Source organism: Capricornis sumatraensis, chromosome 23 (assembly GCF_032405125.1).
Source record: "Capricornis sumatraensis isolate serow.1 chromosome 23, serow.2, whole genome shotgun sequence".
Lineage (NCBI taxonomy): Eukaryota > Metazoa > Chordata > Mammalia > Artiodactyla > Bovidae > Capricornis > Capricornis sumatraensis.
The window spans coordinates 45,858,086-45,874,243 of NC_091091.1; the positions used below are offsets into that span (position 1 = coordinate 45,858,086).

General features: G+C 48.7%; 1 protein-coding gene across 1 annotated transcript in view; it reads right to left on the reverse strand.

Annotated features, from left to right (window-relative positions):
• Positions 1-9,182, reverse strand: part of ADAM12 (ADAM metallopeptidase domain 12) — a 388,314-nt gene extending 379,132 nt beyond the window's left edge. Inside the window, exon 1 of the mRNA XM_068961374.1 lies at positions 9,095-9,182. Coding sequence (XP_068817475.1) covers positions 9,095-9,182 — 88 coding nt within the window. The remainder of the gene's footprint in view (positions 1-9,094) is intronic.
• Between the last annotated feature and the right edge of the window lie 6,976 nt (positions 9,183-16,158).

Genomic DNA, 16,158 nt, shown 5'->3' on the forward strand with positions numbered 1-16,158 from the left:
GGGAAGAAGCTCTGGAGGAGGAAAATGGCAACTCACTCCAGTACTCTTGCCTGGAGAATCCCATGGACAGAGAAGCCTGGCGGGCTACAATCCACAGAGTCACAAAGACTTGGACATGACTGAAGCGACTTAGCACGCATGCATCCTTGGACCAGTGCAATATCAAGAAGCAGGGGAAACATATTTATCCATACAGGGCTGTACAGTTCATGGTTTAACCATTCAATTAAAAGGAATCAAGCAAGCACATGTCTCAGTAAGTCTTCAATAGTTCAGTGATTTTTTTTTAAGCAAGTTGCCGAAGGCTGTTGTATACAGTAGGGTAGCACTTATATAATATTTAATATAGAAATAATATCAAATATTTATTAAGGATCTGCTGATGCTGCTGCTTAGTAGCTCAGTCGTGTCCAACCCTTTTCTACCCCCTGGACTATAGCCTGCCAGGCTCCTCTATCCATGTGATTCTCCAGGAAAGAATACTAGAGAGGACTGCTATTTCCTCCTCCAGGGGATCTTTCCAGCCCAGGGATCCAACCTGCATCTCCTGCTTGGCAGGCAGATTCTTTACCACTGAACCACCTGATGTAAACACACACACACACACACACACACACACACATATATATATATATATATATAATATTTATATATCTATATCAATTTCAGACTAGTGGTTGTCTCTTCAGAAAGAGAATGAAGAACTGGATGGCTGGAGAGAATGGGGGATGGTTACAAATAATCCTTAACATTTTACATCTTTAAATTTGAAAAATTCTGAAGCATAATAAAATCTGCTGGACAGGAAGAACATGGGTGTGTAACTTATTCTACATCCTTTTCTCAGCTCTTACGATATTTCACATTTTATGAAAGAATGGATAATGGGGCCCAAATTCTTTTTTCATGACCATATCTCAAATTTTACTGAAACTGGTTGAATAAATTATTTTAGTTTAGACATTCTGGTCAGCTTGCCTTATTTTAGGAATATGTGTGGTCCATCAACCAGAGTGTAGCTGCATTTTAAGATGTAACACAGACTAAGTTCTGATGCAGCCTCTCAAGAGCGCCACCAAACCCCCCAGGATTTCAGAAAGCAAACCCAGGTTCTCTGATGACATTCAGGTTCTTGTGAACAGAGACCTCATGAGAAATGCTTCCTCCGATCCTGCTTTTAACCACAAATACAGCAAAACACAAAACAAGGAATCTTTTGGTAAAATGGCAGGCTGTTATTTACCACGCCCTGCCAAGACAGGATGTCTGGGTGTATCACAAACAGCCCTAAGAACAGTTCATCTAAAGGGATTGGAGAGATCAATGCTTCCAGGACAGACAGAAGATCCAGAGTTGGTCCCATGAGGTTGCCCAATTTTTAAGCAGCTGCCTAGAAACTAAGTTCTTAGTGTCACCTTTGCTGTTGTTCACTTGCCAGGTTACATGGACTGGGTGACCCCAGGGACTGCAGCACACCAGACTTCCGTCTCTCACCATCTCCTGAAGTATGCCCAAGTCCATGTCCATTGAATCGGTGATGCCATCTAACCATCTCATCCTCTGTCTCCCTCTTCTCCTTCTGCCCTCAGTCTTTCCCAGCATCAAGGTCTTTTCCAATGAGTCGGCTCTTTGCATCAGGTGGCCAAAGTACTGGAGCGTCAGTTTCAGCATTAGTCCTTCCAATGAGTATTTAAGGTTGATTTCCTTTAGGATTGACTGGTTTGATCTCCTTGCTGTCCAAGGAACTCTCAAGAGTCTTCTCCAGCATCACAGCTCGAAAGCATCAGTTCTTTGGCACTCTGCCTTCTTAATGGCCCAGCTCTCACATCCACACATGACTACTGGAAAGACCATCGCTTTGACTATATGGACATTTGCCAGCAAAGTGATGTCTCTCTCTGCTTTTCAATACACCGTCTAGGTTTGCCATAGCTTTCTTTCCAAGAAGCAAGCGTCTCCTAATTTCACGGCTGCAGTCACCATATGCAGTAATTTTAGAGCCCAGGAAGAGGAAATTTGGCACTGCTCCCATATCTTCCCCTTCTATTTGCCATGAAGTGGTGGGACCAGATGCCATGGTCTTAGTTTAGTTTGTTTTTTTTTTTAATGTTGAGTTTTAAGTCAGCTTTTTACTCTCCCCTCTCACCCTCATCAAGAGATTCTTTAGTTCATCTTCACTTTCTGCCATTAGACTGGTATCATCTGCATATCTGAGGTTGCTGATAATTTCTCCTGGCAATCTTGATTCCAGCTTGTAACTCACCCAGCCCAATGTCACCCTGGGAGGGCATAAAAGCTTAAAGGATAAAAAAAAAAATGTCAATATGATGCTGAATTATTTGGCTTCTCCATCTCCTCAATCAGTTGGAGGCAAAGTTTACTGGACATTAAATACAACCCAAGGAAGCCGGATGAAGAATGCGCTGGGGTGAGTATAAGGATTGAAGCGGCAGCTTGTCAAAAAGCATGATCTTCATGGTGCACATTTCACCTGACAGTTTATGAAGTACACTGTCATTCTGTTTCAAAGCAAACTACCGGACAGTCTCAGGGCTGCTGCTGCTGCTGCTGCTAAGTCGCTTCAGTCGTGTCCGACTCTGTGCAACCCCATGAACTGCAGCCCACCAGGCTCTCCTGTCCCTGGGATTCTCCAGGCAAGAACACTGGAGTGGGGTGCCATTGCCTTCTCTGATCTCAGTGCTAGAGACATTTAATTATTTTCAAGATAGAGTATAAAGATGACAGAATGTGAACAACGGCGAGGCTAAGACCTGGTCCCCATCATGAGACAGCCTGGGGATGGCCCTTAGCAGACACTCAGCCATCAAAGCTGTGGTTTCCTCCTCTGTATGGTGAGGGCAGTAATAGCACCAACGGCAAGATGCTTCCCCAGGGACTGAACGAGATAGTGTAGGCCAAAACCTTACAAGAGCTCCCGGCACCAGAGCACTCAATAACAACTGCGGGCTGGTATTAAAACTTTGGCATCTTGGCCTGCATGCTCAGTCGGGTCCGACTCTTTGTGACCCCACAGACTGTAGCCTGCCAGGCTCCTCTGTGCATGCGATTATCCTGGCAAGAATCCTGGAATGGGTTCCCATTTCCTCCTCCAGGGGATCTTCCTGATCCAGGGATCAAACCTGTGTCTCCTGCAGCTACTGCACTGGCAGGCGGGTTAAAACCTCAGGGTTCACTGCTAAGTTGCTTCAGTCATGTCCAACTCTGTGCGACCCCATAGATTGCAGCCCACCAGGCTCCACTGTCCATGGGATTTTCCAGGCAAGAGTAATGGAGTGGAGTGCCATTGCCTCCTCAGGGTTCACAACACACTAAACAAACACACATAAAGAAATAGCTACTACAAATGCACAGAAACTACTCCCTGAATGTTCTGTATAGATTATATCAACTCCACTTTCTCAAACTCAGAGAGCTAATAACTAAAGGACTGTGTATCCTACAGAGCCACTTCACACAGCTTTCTGTGGGCACGCAGCCAAGGGGCTAGCCATTTGGTACAGAAGGAACATGTGAAAGCGTTCCTCACACCTGTCTTTATAAATCAGATACTGCAGGAACAATTCCACTTAAAGAGGCCTCTGGAACGCACTATGATACAAAAACAACAACAAAATTTTTTTTGCAACTGTAACGAGTTCATTACGGCGTCATCTACACCAGGAAGAAATGTGCTTAGCTTCTTTAGATGATGTAGCTGCATTCCTGAAAAAAATGTCCTTACAGTTTCCACAGCTGCAACATCTATCTAATTAGGTGCATGTTGACTTTGAGTATTTATAGATTTTTAAAGGAAAGTTTTGAAACATTTAAAAATGAATGTAATTTTTGTTTCCACAAGGAAGGCCTAGAAAGCGCCAAATGACAAGTGAGTTGAGGGGGAAAAGAAAGCACGTCTGTACACAGAGTGCGGTAACACAAGCCTGGGCTGACTTTTAAATGTCCAGGGCGGACTCAGAGGTGTTTATCTGCACTCCCTCCTGAAACCCTATAAAACAAATAATAATCATAAAAATAATTTAATAAAAAACAGAGTTGGAGAGAAAATAGCAACACATAAGAGAAAGCAACAGGGCTTTAGAAGAGAGGAGACAAGTGATTACCTCCTCAACAGAGGACAGACAGGTGGGAGTCCTGCTTGGAGAATAGGGAAGCTGTCTAGGAGGTGAGATGAGTGCCAAGAATCTTGGAGAGACTTGGGCATGGGAGGCACTTAGACACCTCTGATGGGCAATACCGCCTAGGCTCAAAGACAGTCCAAGTCAAAGTTAGAGCTGCAGGTCCCTTGCAAAGGCACCACGTAGATGACTGCCCCTCCCATTTCATCAGACAGGAGATGTATTTTCTGGAGGCTCTGAAGCGGAGAAGTTCTGTATGCTAGGACCCAGGTATTGCTAAGAGTGAGGTCTCCTGCTTGGCAGGCTGTTTACCCCTGAGCCACCCAAGAGTGGTAGCAAAATTCCTTTCTGGACCAACCTAAGAAAACAGACATAGTCAGTGATGTATGGAGGCCCCCAACAAAATGTAGGCCCAGCATTTACTAAGCTCTTCTTTGAAGCATACAGAAGTCTCAATCAACTTCTTAGTGTCTCATTGTTAAATATAAACAGACCGCTAAAATATAGACATTTGAAGCAACTCAAAGACTATACCAAATAGGAGGGTGAGAGCTGAGAGCTAACAATGAGAATAAAGTCAGTGACACAATGTTTAAAAAGTAAAAATTAATATAAATTCATAGAAATCTTGCATCCATTATGAAAGAAAAAAAGAATAGAATCTTATTTTTAAAAAAATAGAACACTGATAGAACAAGAAACATTCCATAGAAATTAGATATATAGTAGCAGAAATAAATAACTTGAGTAGTGGGGTTGGAAAGCGAAATTAAACAAACTCTCCCAGAAAGCTGAACAAAGTAAAAGAGATGAAAAATAGAGGAGACAATTAGAGGATGTTTTCAGGAAGTCGGGACATATAGCTAATAGCAGTTTAAGAAAAAAGCATGATAAGAACAGTGAGGAAGAAATAATAAAAGGAAGTATATTGGAACTTTACAGCATGAATTCTCAAGCAGAAAGTATCAGCATAACTACTGATAAGAATTTAGCTAAAGCACATTATCGTGAAATGTAAAAATACTGGGGACTAAGATGACAAAAGCTTTGAGAAAGAAAACAGGCTACATATAAACGATTAACAATCACCAAGCTCTCAACTTCCCAATGGGCACAGTGACAATGAAGAAATGTCTTACAAAATATCGAGGTAATATGATTTCATCTTGAAACTTTATTCCTAAGCTAACAATCAAAGGTGATATATATATTACCACTTTTAATATATATATATGCACCTCTCTGCTCAGCTGTGCAGTTGGTCTGACTCTTTGCAACCCCATGGACTGCAGCCCTCCAGGCTCCTCTGTCCATAGGATTTCCCAGGCAAGAATACTGGAGTGGGCTGCCATTTCCTCCTCCAAGGGATCTTCCTGACCCAGGGATCAAACCAGGCTCCAGTGGCTCTTGCCTCGGCAGGCGGATTCTTTATCACTGTGCCACCTGGGAAGACACACACGCACACATGTGTGCACGCGTGTGTGTGTGTGTATTGTTGTTGTTTAGTTGCTAAGTTGTGTCCAACTCTTTTGGGACCCTGTGGACAGTAGCCTGCCAGGCTTCTCTGTCCATGGGATTCCCCAGACTAAATATATATATATTTTAGTAACACCAATGTGTACAACTAAAAATAATATTTTTTTCTATCTTCCATGCAGCGAGCATGTGTCACAGTCTAGCCAAGAAAAAAATCTGCTACAAAGGTTTCTGGAAATATTCTTATCTTCCCAATAAAATAGATTTAGTGATTCTGTTTTTTGCCTCTTCTGCCTTATTGCTGCCTAGAATGCAGATAGAATGCCAAAATGTACAGCAGCCATCATGAGAGCATGAGGCACTAACCAAAAAAAAGCAAAGGCCAACATGTCAGTGTGGCAGGCCAAGCAAGAGCAACGGCTCAGGTCCCTGATGAGAGAGAGATGAAGGGAAATCACAGAACATGGTGTGGCATGATCAGAAGCAATATTTGCTTAGCGGTGCAAACATGAACGTTGTTTGTTCAAATGGTGGCAATATTAGATTGGGAAGTTGGAAAGAAGAGACGCCCGTGAGGCTGGAGTAGAGATAGCAGAGGGTGGGGGTGGGGGAAGGTAAGAAAGCAGATAACAGGAAAACAGGCGATAGGTTATCCAGAGGTTTGGATTTTCTTAAGAACCATAGAAAGCCACTGGAGAGTTTTAAACAGGAAACCAGCACAATCCAGCTCATGATTGAAACAGATGACTTTGGCCGTGGGAAGAGAACCCTGAGCAGGGACAGAAGGAGCCAGCAGATGGGTTAGGAGGTGACGACGCTCGGGATGTGAGCCTCCGCAGAGGACATCAAAAGAAGGGAGAAATGGCACCCAAAGCTGGGGAGGGCCTCTTGAAATGGGGGGGGGGGGGCGGTGCGGGTGGACATGGGTAGATGGAAACACACTTTGGAGGTTGGTGGCTTATGGAGGGACAGGCACAGACTCAGGATGACCTACGTGTTTGCATGGCATCTGGAAAAGGCAAGGGGCATTATTACTGAGTTGGGAAGATAGGGGCAGGGGGTGGAGAGTGTCTAGGGTTCTGTTTTGGACCTGTTAAGGCTTGCCCGGTGGCTCAGCTGTAAAGAATCCACCGTCAATGCAGGAGACTTGAAGGAGATGCGGGGTCCATCCCTGGGTCAGGAAGATTCCCTGGGGGAGTAAATAGCAACCCACTCCAGTATTCTTGCCTGGAGAATCCCATGGACAGAGGAGCCTGGTGGGCTGCAGTCCATGGGATCTCGAAGGAGTCGGACATGACAGCAACTTAACAACAGCAACAATAAGGGCTGAGATGACCCCGAAGGGCACCACACAGGAGATTGTTCTGGGAGACACAGAGAGAGAAACCCAAAATATGCCCCGTCTTCAACAAGTGGTAACTCATCCCTCACTCTTGCCAACACAAAGAGACGTCTCATTACACATTTGGGTTTTTAAACAACCTCCATGCTCTGATTTGGTGCACCGACTAATTTAAAACTTGATACTGAGAACCCAAGGATAAACAAGCAGTGAATCCGGGGATATCTCAGCATGTAATCATTCTAAATGTTTCAGCTTAACTGGTTTTCTAGTGATAGTGTTGCTCGCTCAGTCGTGTCCCACTCTTTGCAACCCCATGTACTGTAGCACACCAGGCTCCTCTGTCCATGGAATTCTCGAGACAAGAATACTGGAGTTGGTTGCTGTTCCCTTCTCCAGAGGATCTTCCCGACCCAGGGATCGAACCTGTGTCTCTTATGTCTCCTGCATTGGCAGGCGAGTGCTTTACCACTAGTGCCATCTGGGGAGCCCCCGGACCATTCTAAAGGTTTTGGTTTAATTGGTTTTCTATTCTGAGTCATAGCTATCCTAGGGAAAAACTCTCTCAACCAAAGCTGCAGCCATAAAATAATAAAAGTCCTTCCTCCATGAAATAATTTCCCATTATTAGCTTCACTTAGTAAACATTTTCCTCTTAAAAAAAAAAAAGCATTTATTGTACACGTTCAGTGGACTTCTGTTTATGTGTACAGAGTGTGTGCCAAGGCAAAGACCACCTCAGGCACACTCTGAGATTTTGCTTCAGTTTTTTCAAAAGTTCTTTCTCAATAAATATTCAAAAGGACCAATTTGTACAAAAGTCTTTCAAAACATTTTTGATGACTATTATTTTCACTTGCAGGTCAGAGAGTTATTCAACTAAACAGTCAGCAGTATTTTTTCTTGGCTTTCTCATTGCTTCTTCCTTGCTTTGAGCAATCCTTTTATTTAATCATTAATTCCAAATTGGTCTTCATCGGCATGTGGGGTTTAATGAGAGCTGGGTTTTAGCCACATTACAGTAGATGCGGTGGAGGGGGAAGGTAGAGGGTAGCCGTGGCTATGGCAAAACTAAACGTACCCTAAGATGCTAACGGTTCTTGATTGAGGCCAGTTGCTGAAAAAATAAATGCCTGCGATACAGAACCATAGAAATTTGGAGCTGGAGATGAGGCAAGCCTTTCATCGCTAGGCCGACAGCGCCTCCGGTGGCAGAAAGACGGCGGTGGTGGGGAAGGGGACCCGCAGAAACTTGCGAATTTTTAAAAAGGCACCTGCTGTTTGAGTTCTCATCGTGCAAAAAGATCCACAGGTGCCCTACTTTAACGGTAGACAACTGGGGGAAACCTAGATCTTTATAAAACGGCGACAACAGCCACACTTTAGCTTAGCTTGGAGTTAAGTTGTCGCTTTACACAAAGTTGATTTAAGCGACTAGTTGGCAGAGAACGTGACGGAGCGGCGGGAGACAGAAAGATTCTGCTCAGGTTTGGCCGCCGCGGACCACGGGGGAGCTATCCGGAGTCCGAAAAAAGAGGGAAAGAAAATTAAAGAAGTGAGCACGAGAGTGCATTTTTGTTTTAAGTGGAGAGTGCCGTGGAAGGCGGCGGGCACACCTGTAGGCAGCGGGGTGGCTCACCTGCGCGGTGACGGCGCGTCCCCCGCGCAGTGGGAGGCAGGGGCGGACAGGGAACCTCAGGGAGAGGTGACCCGGAGTCAGAGATGGGGGTCGGGGGGTATTCATCAGGGACAGGGTGAGAGGACCCGCGCGCATCCTCCGGGGCGACACGTGTAACTGTCAAGGCGGAGAGACACCCTGGCAGATGAGCCCCGGGAGGGGAAGGCGCGCGAGCGGCCCCAAGGCTGTGTCCCCAGGCTCCGCGCGCAGGCGGCTTCGGGGCCCCAAGCCAGGGGTTCCCTCCTCCCCCTGGGAGCTGGCACCTGGGCGGTGGGCTGGGGGTGAGCGGCTGGGGTCCCCTCCGAGCCGGGTGCCCGAATCCTGGCGCTCCGCAGCCGAGTCCCCGCGCGCCGCCATGCGCCCCTGAGTGTCCCCCCCGCCCCAGAAGGGCGCGCGGAGCCCCGGGAGGACGGGTCCCCAGCGGGCTGGCGGGCGAGCCGCCGCCTGGGCTCGGCCACTTACCTCGGGCCGCGCGCGGCGCCAGCAGAGCCCCGGCCAGGGCGAGCAGGAGGGCGCGGGCGGGGGGCGCGGGCGGCGGGCGCGCTGCCATCGTCGCCGGCCTTCGGTGCAGCGGCAGCTCTCGGGCTGGGCGGCGGGCGCTGCACCATCCCCCGCGGGCGCCGGGCAGGGGCCGGGCGTCGCGACCCGCGGGGACTTCCTGCCGCAGGGAGGCAGCTCCGAACCCCCTCGCGCAGCGCCGGGGCCGCGGAAGAGCTCGTCTAGGCTTTCATTTTTTTTAAAGAAAGTTTTCCCTTGGCGTGTGTGTGTGCGCGCGCGCGCGCGCGCGTGTGTGTGTGCGCGCGCGCGCGCTGTGCTGGCACGGGCCAAGCCTTGACCGTTGCAATAAATGAGCAAACTGTCCGAGTTGGCCCCGGGACGAGGAAGATCGTTAGGGCAAGGAGGCAGGCCTGTGAAATGGATCCACGGCCCGCAGTCACCGTTCTCCTGACCACGGAACAAATTATCGTCTCCCCCGCCCGCCGGCGGCGTCCCGCGGGTCCTAGAGACCGCTCGGGGTTCCCCCACAACCCCCGCCCAGGGTCCCGCCCAGAGCCGGCGCTCGCCCACCCCCGGGGCGGCTCGGGGCAGGGCGCCTCCCGGGCCGCGCGCCCCGGCGGCGGCGGCGGCACAGACGTGGCTCGGTGGCGGCCGGGCGCAGGAGCGCACACACATCCCCGCCCCGGGGTGATGTGGCCGCGGGGCCCCGGGCGCCCGGCTGCCAAGAGCACACGCGGCGGCACGGTCCAGCTTTCCAGTCTGAGGCTGGAAATGATGACTCGGCTGCTCGCTCCAGGCCCGCCGGGAACCAGCGGAACGCGGGTAGCCGGTCTGAAAGGCTGTCCGCCGCTCCCCAGCCGGGCCGGTCCCGTAAGTTCCCAAACGGGGACATCTCCTGCCGGAGACTGAATTTGGACTTGAAGACACGCGACTTCTGGGCATGCTGCTTTTGAGGCGTCGCTTTAGGTTTTACCATCATAGATTGGCTCACGCTTCTTTTCCAGGGCATGGACCACCCCTCCCCCCCTCCCCCCCGTCCCCCGCCTCCCCGCCAAAGAAAAGGTGCACAGCAATGTTTCCCAAAGTTTCCTGATGTAAGAAGCGACTGGGTTTGTCTGTCAAAAGTACTGATTCCTGGGTGCCCTCCCACGCCCTTGAAATGAGGCTCTCCAGCCAGGGAGCACCGGGTGTTTGGGAAACAGCAGTGAGATGAAGGAGACTTGCTTCCAGTCTGAGCTCTTGGCAGTCTCCTTCTCTTCTGCCTCCATGACCTCAAAGAGCACAGTATCAGTGTTTATTAAGGCAGGGCTTGCCTTCTCCTAGACCATGGGACCAGCAAGGAGAGGGCTACGCAGACTGAAGGAGCTGGGGCATCAAGATGGGTGCCCACCACCTGTGGAACCACCGAGATCCCTAATCTTGACCACCTATTAGAACCCTAAGGACTAAGGGGTTAATAACACCCCCACCCAGATTATTCAGCATCTCCAGCCATGGATGGAGCCTGAAGTGTTAGTCGCACAGGCTTGTCCAACTCTTTGCAACCCCATGGACTGTAGGCTGCCAGCCTCCTCTGTCCAGGGAATTCCCCAGGCAAAATGCATACTGGAGTGGGTAGCCATTCCCTTCTCCAGGGGATCTTCCTCACCCAGGGATTGAACCCAGGTCTCCCCAGTTTGGGGCAGATTTTTTTTTTTTTAAACCATCTGAGCCACCAGGAAAGCCTGGATGGAGGCTGAGAAGTTTCTGAAACCCCAGGTGATTCCACTGTGCAGCCCAGAGGGAGAACCAGGCACAAAAACCTGTCCTGTGACCTCCCACCAATTTCTGACCAAGTATCATTCCTAGAGGCATTTAGCCAGTATTTGAGAAAACGCCATTCCTCACCACCTCTTTTTACAAGAAAGTGGCTTTCCTCCTATTTCCCTCCCACCCCTAGGTTTCTGCCATGTTCCTAAGAACCAGGTCAACTCCTCTAGACAACGTTCAGGCCTTTTATTAAAAAAAAAAACCCCAAAGCCAGAAGCACTGGTCCCAGGATGCCCTCCTCAGCGCCAAGGCATCTCAACACTCCGTCTGGAAGCCAGGCCTGGGTCCAAGCCCCAGTTTCAATCCAGGCCTACTACTCACCCCTCTGTCCTTTGTACTTTCATTCTCTCCGTTAGCAATTAGCAATGCTTTGTTGAGGACTTGGGAAACTAATGAGAAATGCCTCTTGCTTTCCAAGACTTCTCTGTCTACTCGGACAAACTGATCAGTCCCGGCGATTGAATGGGGTGAGCTGGTTACTTGGCCTCTTTAATAATCATTAGGTTGTTTGTTGACTACTGCATTATTAATTACATACCTGATATAATCAGAGTATTGTGCTAAAAGCACTTCCCAGGCATTGTCTCATTTTAAGATCCTGAAGATACAGATGAGGAAATCGCAATGTCTAGAGGTTAAGTCGTTTTCCTGTGGCCAAGCAGAGCCCACACCAGGCCTATTTGCAGGCACAGATTTAATTCAGATCTCCAAGCTTTGGGTTTAGCATCTGTTAAGTGAAAGTAAAATACAAACCTCCCAGGTGGTGGTAGTGAGCATTCAAGGAGCTGATAGAACACCTCCACAGGCCAGGAGAGTCCTGCTATTTTTAAGAATGCACACCCCATGTGCACTGGCGGTCCTTATTATGGAGGTCTGGGAAGGACAGTTTTAGCAAGGACCCAGGTGGTTCTGATTGCCCTTGTTGCCTAGAACTTCCAGAAACACTGCACAAGGGAGTTTTAAATTGTGTCCTTTGAGATCAGTGGGGGAGACTCACTTTCAAATGAGCCCAGCTGCTGGCCTCTTGAATCTGTCTGACTGGTTAAATTGTTTATTCATAATGGATGTAATATGCACTGTGCATTAGTCTTTATACACTTTCTCTCCGAACGATCCATTTCTTTTTCTCCTTTCATGTTCAGCTCTTGACTACTGAAGTCCACTTTTTTAAAAAAAAAAACCTGGAAGTTGCAAAGCTTTCTCCAAAGGGCTAAATGTGCCCCCAGGACTGTCCTTGGTTTGTTTATGATTGAATGAAACAAAACAGCCAATGCGGGGGTGGGGGATGGAGATAGTAAAAATCCTACCCACCAGCCCTGCTTTCTCCAGTTTCTAATTCACCACCTCTGTGAAGCAAGAAGCCTGGGCTAACACTCTATCCATAAAGACTTATGACCCTCAGTAACAGCCAGCTAGGCAGAGGGGGAACCTCAGGTCCAACAGATGGTTGGCCTTTGGATGAGAAGCCTGCCTCCTCCTCCCAGTTTGCAGGAAATGGAAGCCGACGTGGCACTCAATACTGGATTGTTAGGTAATGGTACGGGGTCAGAGGCCAGGGTCTGCTCATTAAAATTTCAGATAGATGGCTTGTTGTCCTTTCCTTTCCAGAAGAATTGACCTTTGCAGTACCGTTTCCTGTGTGCTATTTTTGCTCTACAGCCTGGGCATTCACAATGAACAGGGCACTTATTTCTCATCCAAGCTCACATTTAACTCAATCTGCTTTGAGTCTGAGCACATGAAAAATGGAGGTAAACGCTCCTAAGGCAGGATTTTACAGGCAGACACTCCTGACTTCTGCTCTAAGGGAACGGTCAGCTTCCTTCCCACTCGACCTACTGATGGAGCTTCAGACACAGGCTCACAAAACAGCTTTCATCTCTCCAAGCACAGCCCCCATGGCTTGCTGCAAAGGTAAACAAACACAATCGCCCGTGATTAAGACTCTTGGAAATCGTTTTAATTCCATCTCGTGGGGAGATCGAAGCTCATGATCTTCTCAGCCTATAATAACATGAAGTCCACTTTTGTTTTCTTAGAATCTTCACTCCAAAAGTTCTTCACCCCTAGAAACTCACTCCCAAGGAGCCTCCTCTGAGTAGATTAACTCTCCCAGATTCTGATACCCCAACTATTGCACAGAATCAGTATGTTAGTAACCTATCCAAACACCAGAGAAAGAATGCTCTTGGATGAATCAGGAACTCAGACATGCTCACCACCAGAAGGGACATGGAAGTTCATTTAGGCTGACTCCCTTCCCCCGTCTATATTCATCTGTGTCACCCCGGCAATTGACCTTCCAACTTCCTCATACAGGCCTACTGTGGTGCCCACTGTGGGTACCCCAAGTGACTGAGAGCACCCAGGAGGAACAGTGCCGCATGGCCAAATCACCAGCTTTTCAGACAGCCCCCTGGCTGCACTGGTCCATCCACTCCCACCGTCGTGCAGACAGGCTGAATGAAAGGACAGCGCTCAGAGAAAGGCAAGCAGGGAATCTCAAAACCAATCGTAACTTACAATAGCAGTGACCAAATATGTGTGGATCCTCCTTTATTCAAGAAATATAATAAAGGTTAACCCTTCCCTTTTCATGCAGGTTGGGATTAGAGACTCATTCTAATAAATAAAATAGGGCCGAAGTGACTGTGTGAGGTGGGTACGACAACCCACTCCAGTCTTCTTTTCTGGAGAATCCCCATGGACGGAGGAGCCTGGTGGGCTACAGTCCATGGGTTTGCAAAGAGTCAGACAGGACTGAGCAACTAAGCACAAAGTGACTGTATATGAGTGCTGAGACAAGTCCTGAAGGGCGTGAGGGGCCCGGGCCGTTCACTTGGAGGGAAAATCAGCTGCCATGTGGTGAAGACACTCAGACAACCCCACTGGGAAGAACTGAAGTGAGGAACTGAAGTCTCTGCCATCAGCCACAAGGGTGCACCATCTTGGAAGTGGATCTTCCAGCCCCAGTCGAGTTTTCAAATGAGGGCCGCCCAGGACAGCATCTGCCTACCAGCTCCAGTGAGACCCTGATGCAAACCCACCCAGCTGAACTGCTCCTGAATTCCTGGCCCACAGAAACTGCAGGCAATGCATTTCTGCTGTCCTGAGCCACTAATCTGGGTGGTGATTAGTCATGCAGTTGGGCTTCCCTTGCATCTGCCTGCAATGCAGGAGACCCAGGTTCAGTCTCTGGGTTGGAACGATTCCCCTGGAGAAGGGAGTGGCTACCCACTCCAGGATTCTTACCCGGGGAATTCCATGGACAGAGAAGCCTGGCAGACTATACCCCATGGGGTCCTAAAGAGTCAGACACAACTGAGTGACTACTAACAGATTACTGCTGCTGCTGCTGCTGCTGCTGCTGCTAAGTCACTTCAGTTGTGTCCGACTCTGTGCGACCCCAGCGATGGCAGCCCACCAGGCCCCCCCGTCCCTGGGATTCTCCAGGCAAGAACACTGGAGTGGGTTGCCATTTCCTTTTCCAATGCATGAAAGTGAAAAGTGAAAGTGAAGTCACTCAGTCATGTCCGACTCCTAGTGACCCCATGGACTTCAGCCTTCCAGGCTCCTCTGTCCATGGGATTTTCCAGGCAAGAGTACTGGAGTGGGATGCCATTGCCTTCTCCAACAGATGACTAATACATATTTAATAAAGCAAACATTCCATTTCTATATATTTTCTAGCTTCCAAGGAGTCCTGATAATTTCAATATCAATGGCACTCCCCTTGTTTTTGAGCTCTGAAGAAGAGTTATAGACAAGGTGGCCTGAGGTCCCAGTTTGTCCTAGCATAATTGTCTCTGGCACTCCCACTTTACTCTTACAAGGGTCCTGGTTTCCTATCAAACTGGGGACAAAAGGGGAAGACAGGCACATAAGCTTGGGTCTGCATCTCAACGCTCTTCTTCCTATGAGCAATGGTTGAATAGTGTCTGCACTCACAGTGATGGGTGGTACTTAGGTCTAAGCATGGCAACGGCAGAGACAACCGGAGCGAATGCCCCAGCAGCATGGAGTTCCACAAGGTTCTGAATGTGTTCGCTACACGGTTGGCCAGTCACGCAGTGACCTGAGCTAAACTGCCACTGTCAGAAGTGGCAAGACATTTTGTCACCAGGTGCCAGAGAACTTGCCAGCATTTGCTGCTGACTGTCTTGTGAACAGGTCAATGAGAAGATGTGCTTAAAGGCCATGGATGAAGAGACCTGCGAGAGAAAAGCAAAGATGCTCCCACCATGGAAGCTGGCCACTCACTTCTGTGAAAAGATGCCTGGGTTCTCAGAAGCCAGAAGAGCTGGGATGCTTGGCGGTGGGGGGGAGAGAGGCAGGGGGCAAGAGAATGACTTTGGAGACTAGCCAGGGTCTCCACACCTCCACAGCCCCAGCAGATTTCTCCCCTGCAGCCTTATGGTGCAATAATCCCATGGGAGCCCATTCCGAGACGCACATACGTGTATGATCTCTCCTGTGGCAAGTTAGGCCATTTGCCTCTCATCCTGTGCTCTTGAAATTGGGAAATAAATGGACAGCGGCCCTCTTCATGTATATGAATGCAGTTCCCATTTTGTCTTTACTGTTTCAGGCAAATCAAGCCCAATTTCTTTAACTTGCCTCTTGGGTCCTATTCTTCCTCTCTTTAATCATGTGTTTTTTGTTTTTTTTTTTCTCTTTTTTGGATCCTCTCCAGTTTCTTGATTCCTCTGAAACTGTGGAGGCCAAATGTGGCCACGGAGCTCCGAGAAGGGTCTACCTGGGCCTGAGGGAAGCGGAGGAAGTGTCTGTTGCACCTGGTTTATTGGGTGGGGAGGGCGCAGCATGTCTTTCTGCAGTTGAGACTTTTAATTCTCTTCAGAGGCCTGGACTCAGTTCCCTTTGAGGGTGAAGGAGCAATTCTGGGGGGCTCTGGGGAGGCCAGTTGCTCTGACATGGGTGTGTTTGGCTCTCCACTCGTCCATCCGGCCATCTGTCCACGCCAGGGCCCTGCTTCTTCACCACAGCTATGTCAGGCTGTGCTTTCTGGACCTCAGATTTCCAAGCTTTTTTTTTAATTAATTGATTTTTGTTGGTTATTTTTATTGGCTTATTTTTTATTAGTTACTTTACAGTGTTGACACTAACACAACGTTGTAAAGGAACGATACTTCCCGTGCTTCTTTGATGGACACTTTCTGGCAGGGCTCTTGTCTTCCATGAACTCCTTGACGAACTCAGGC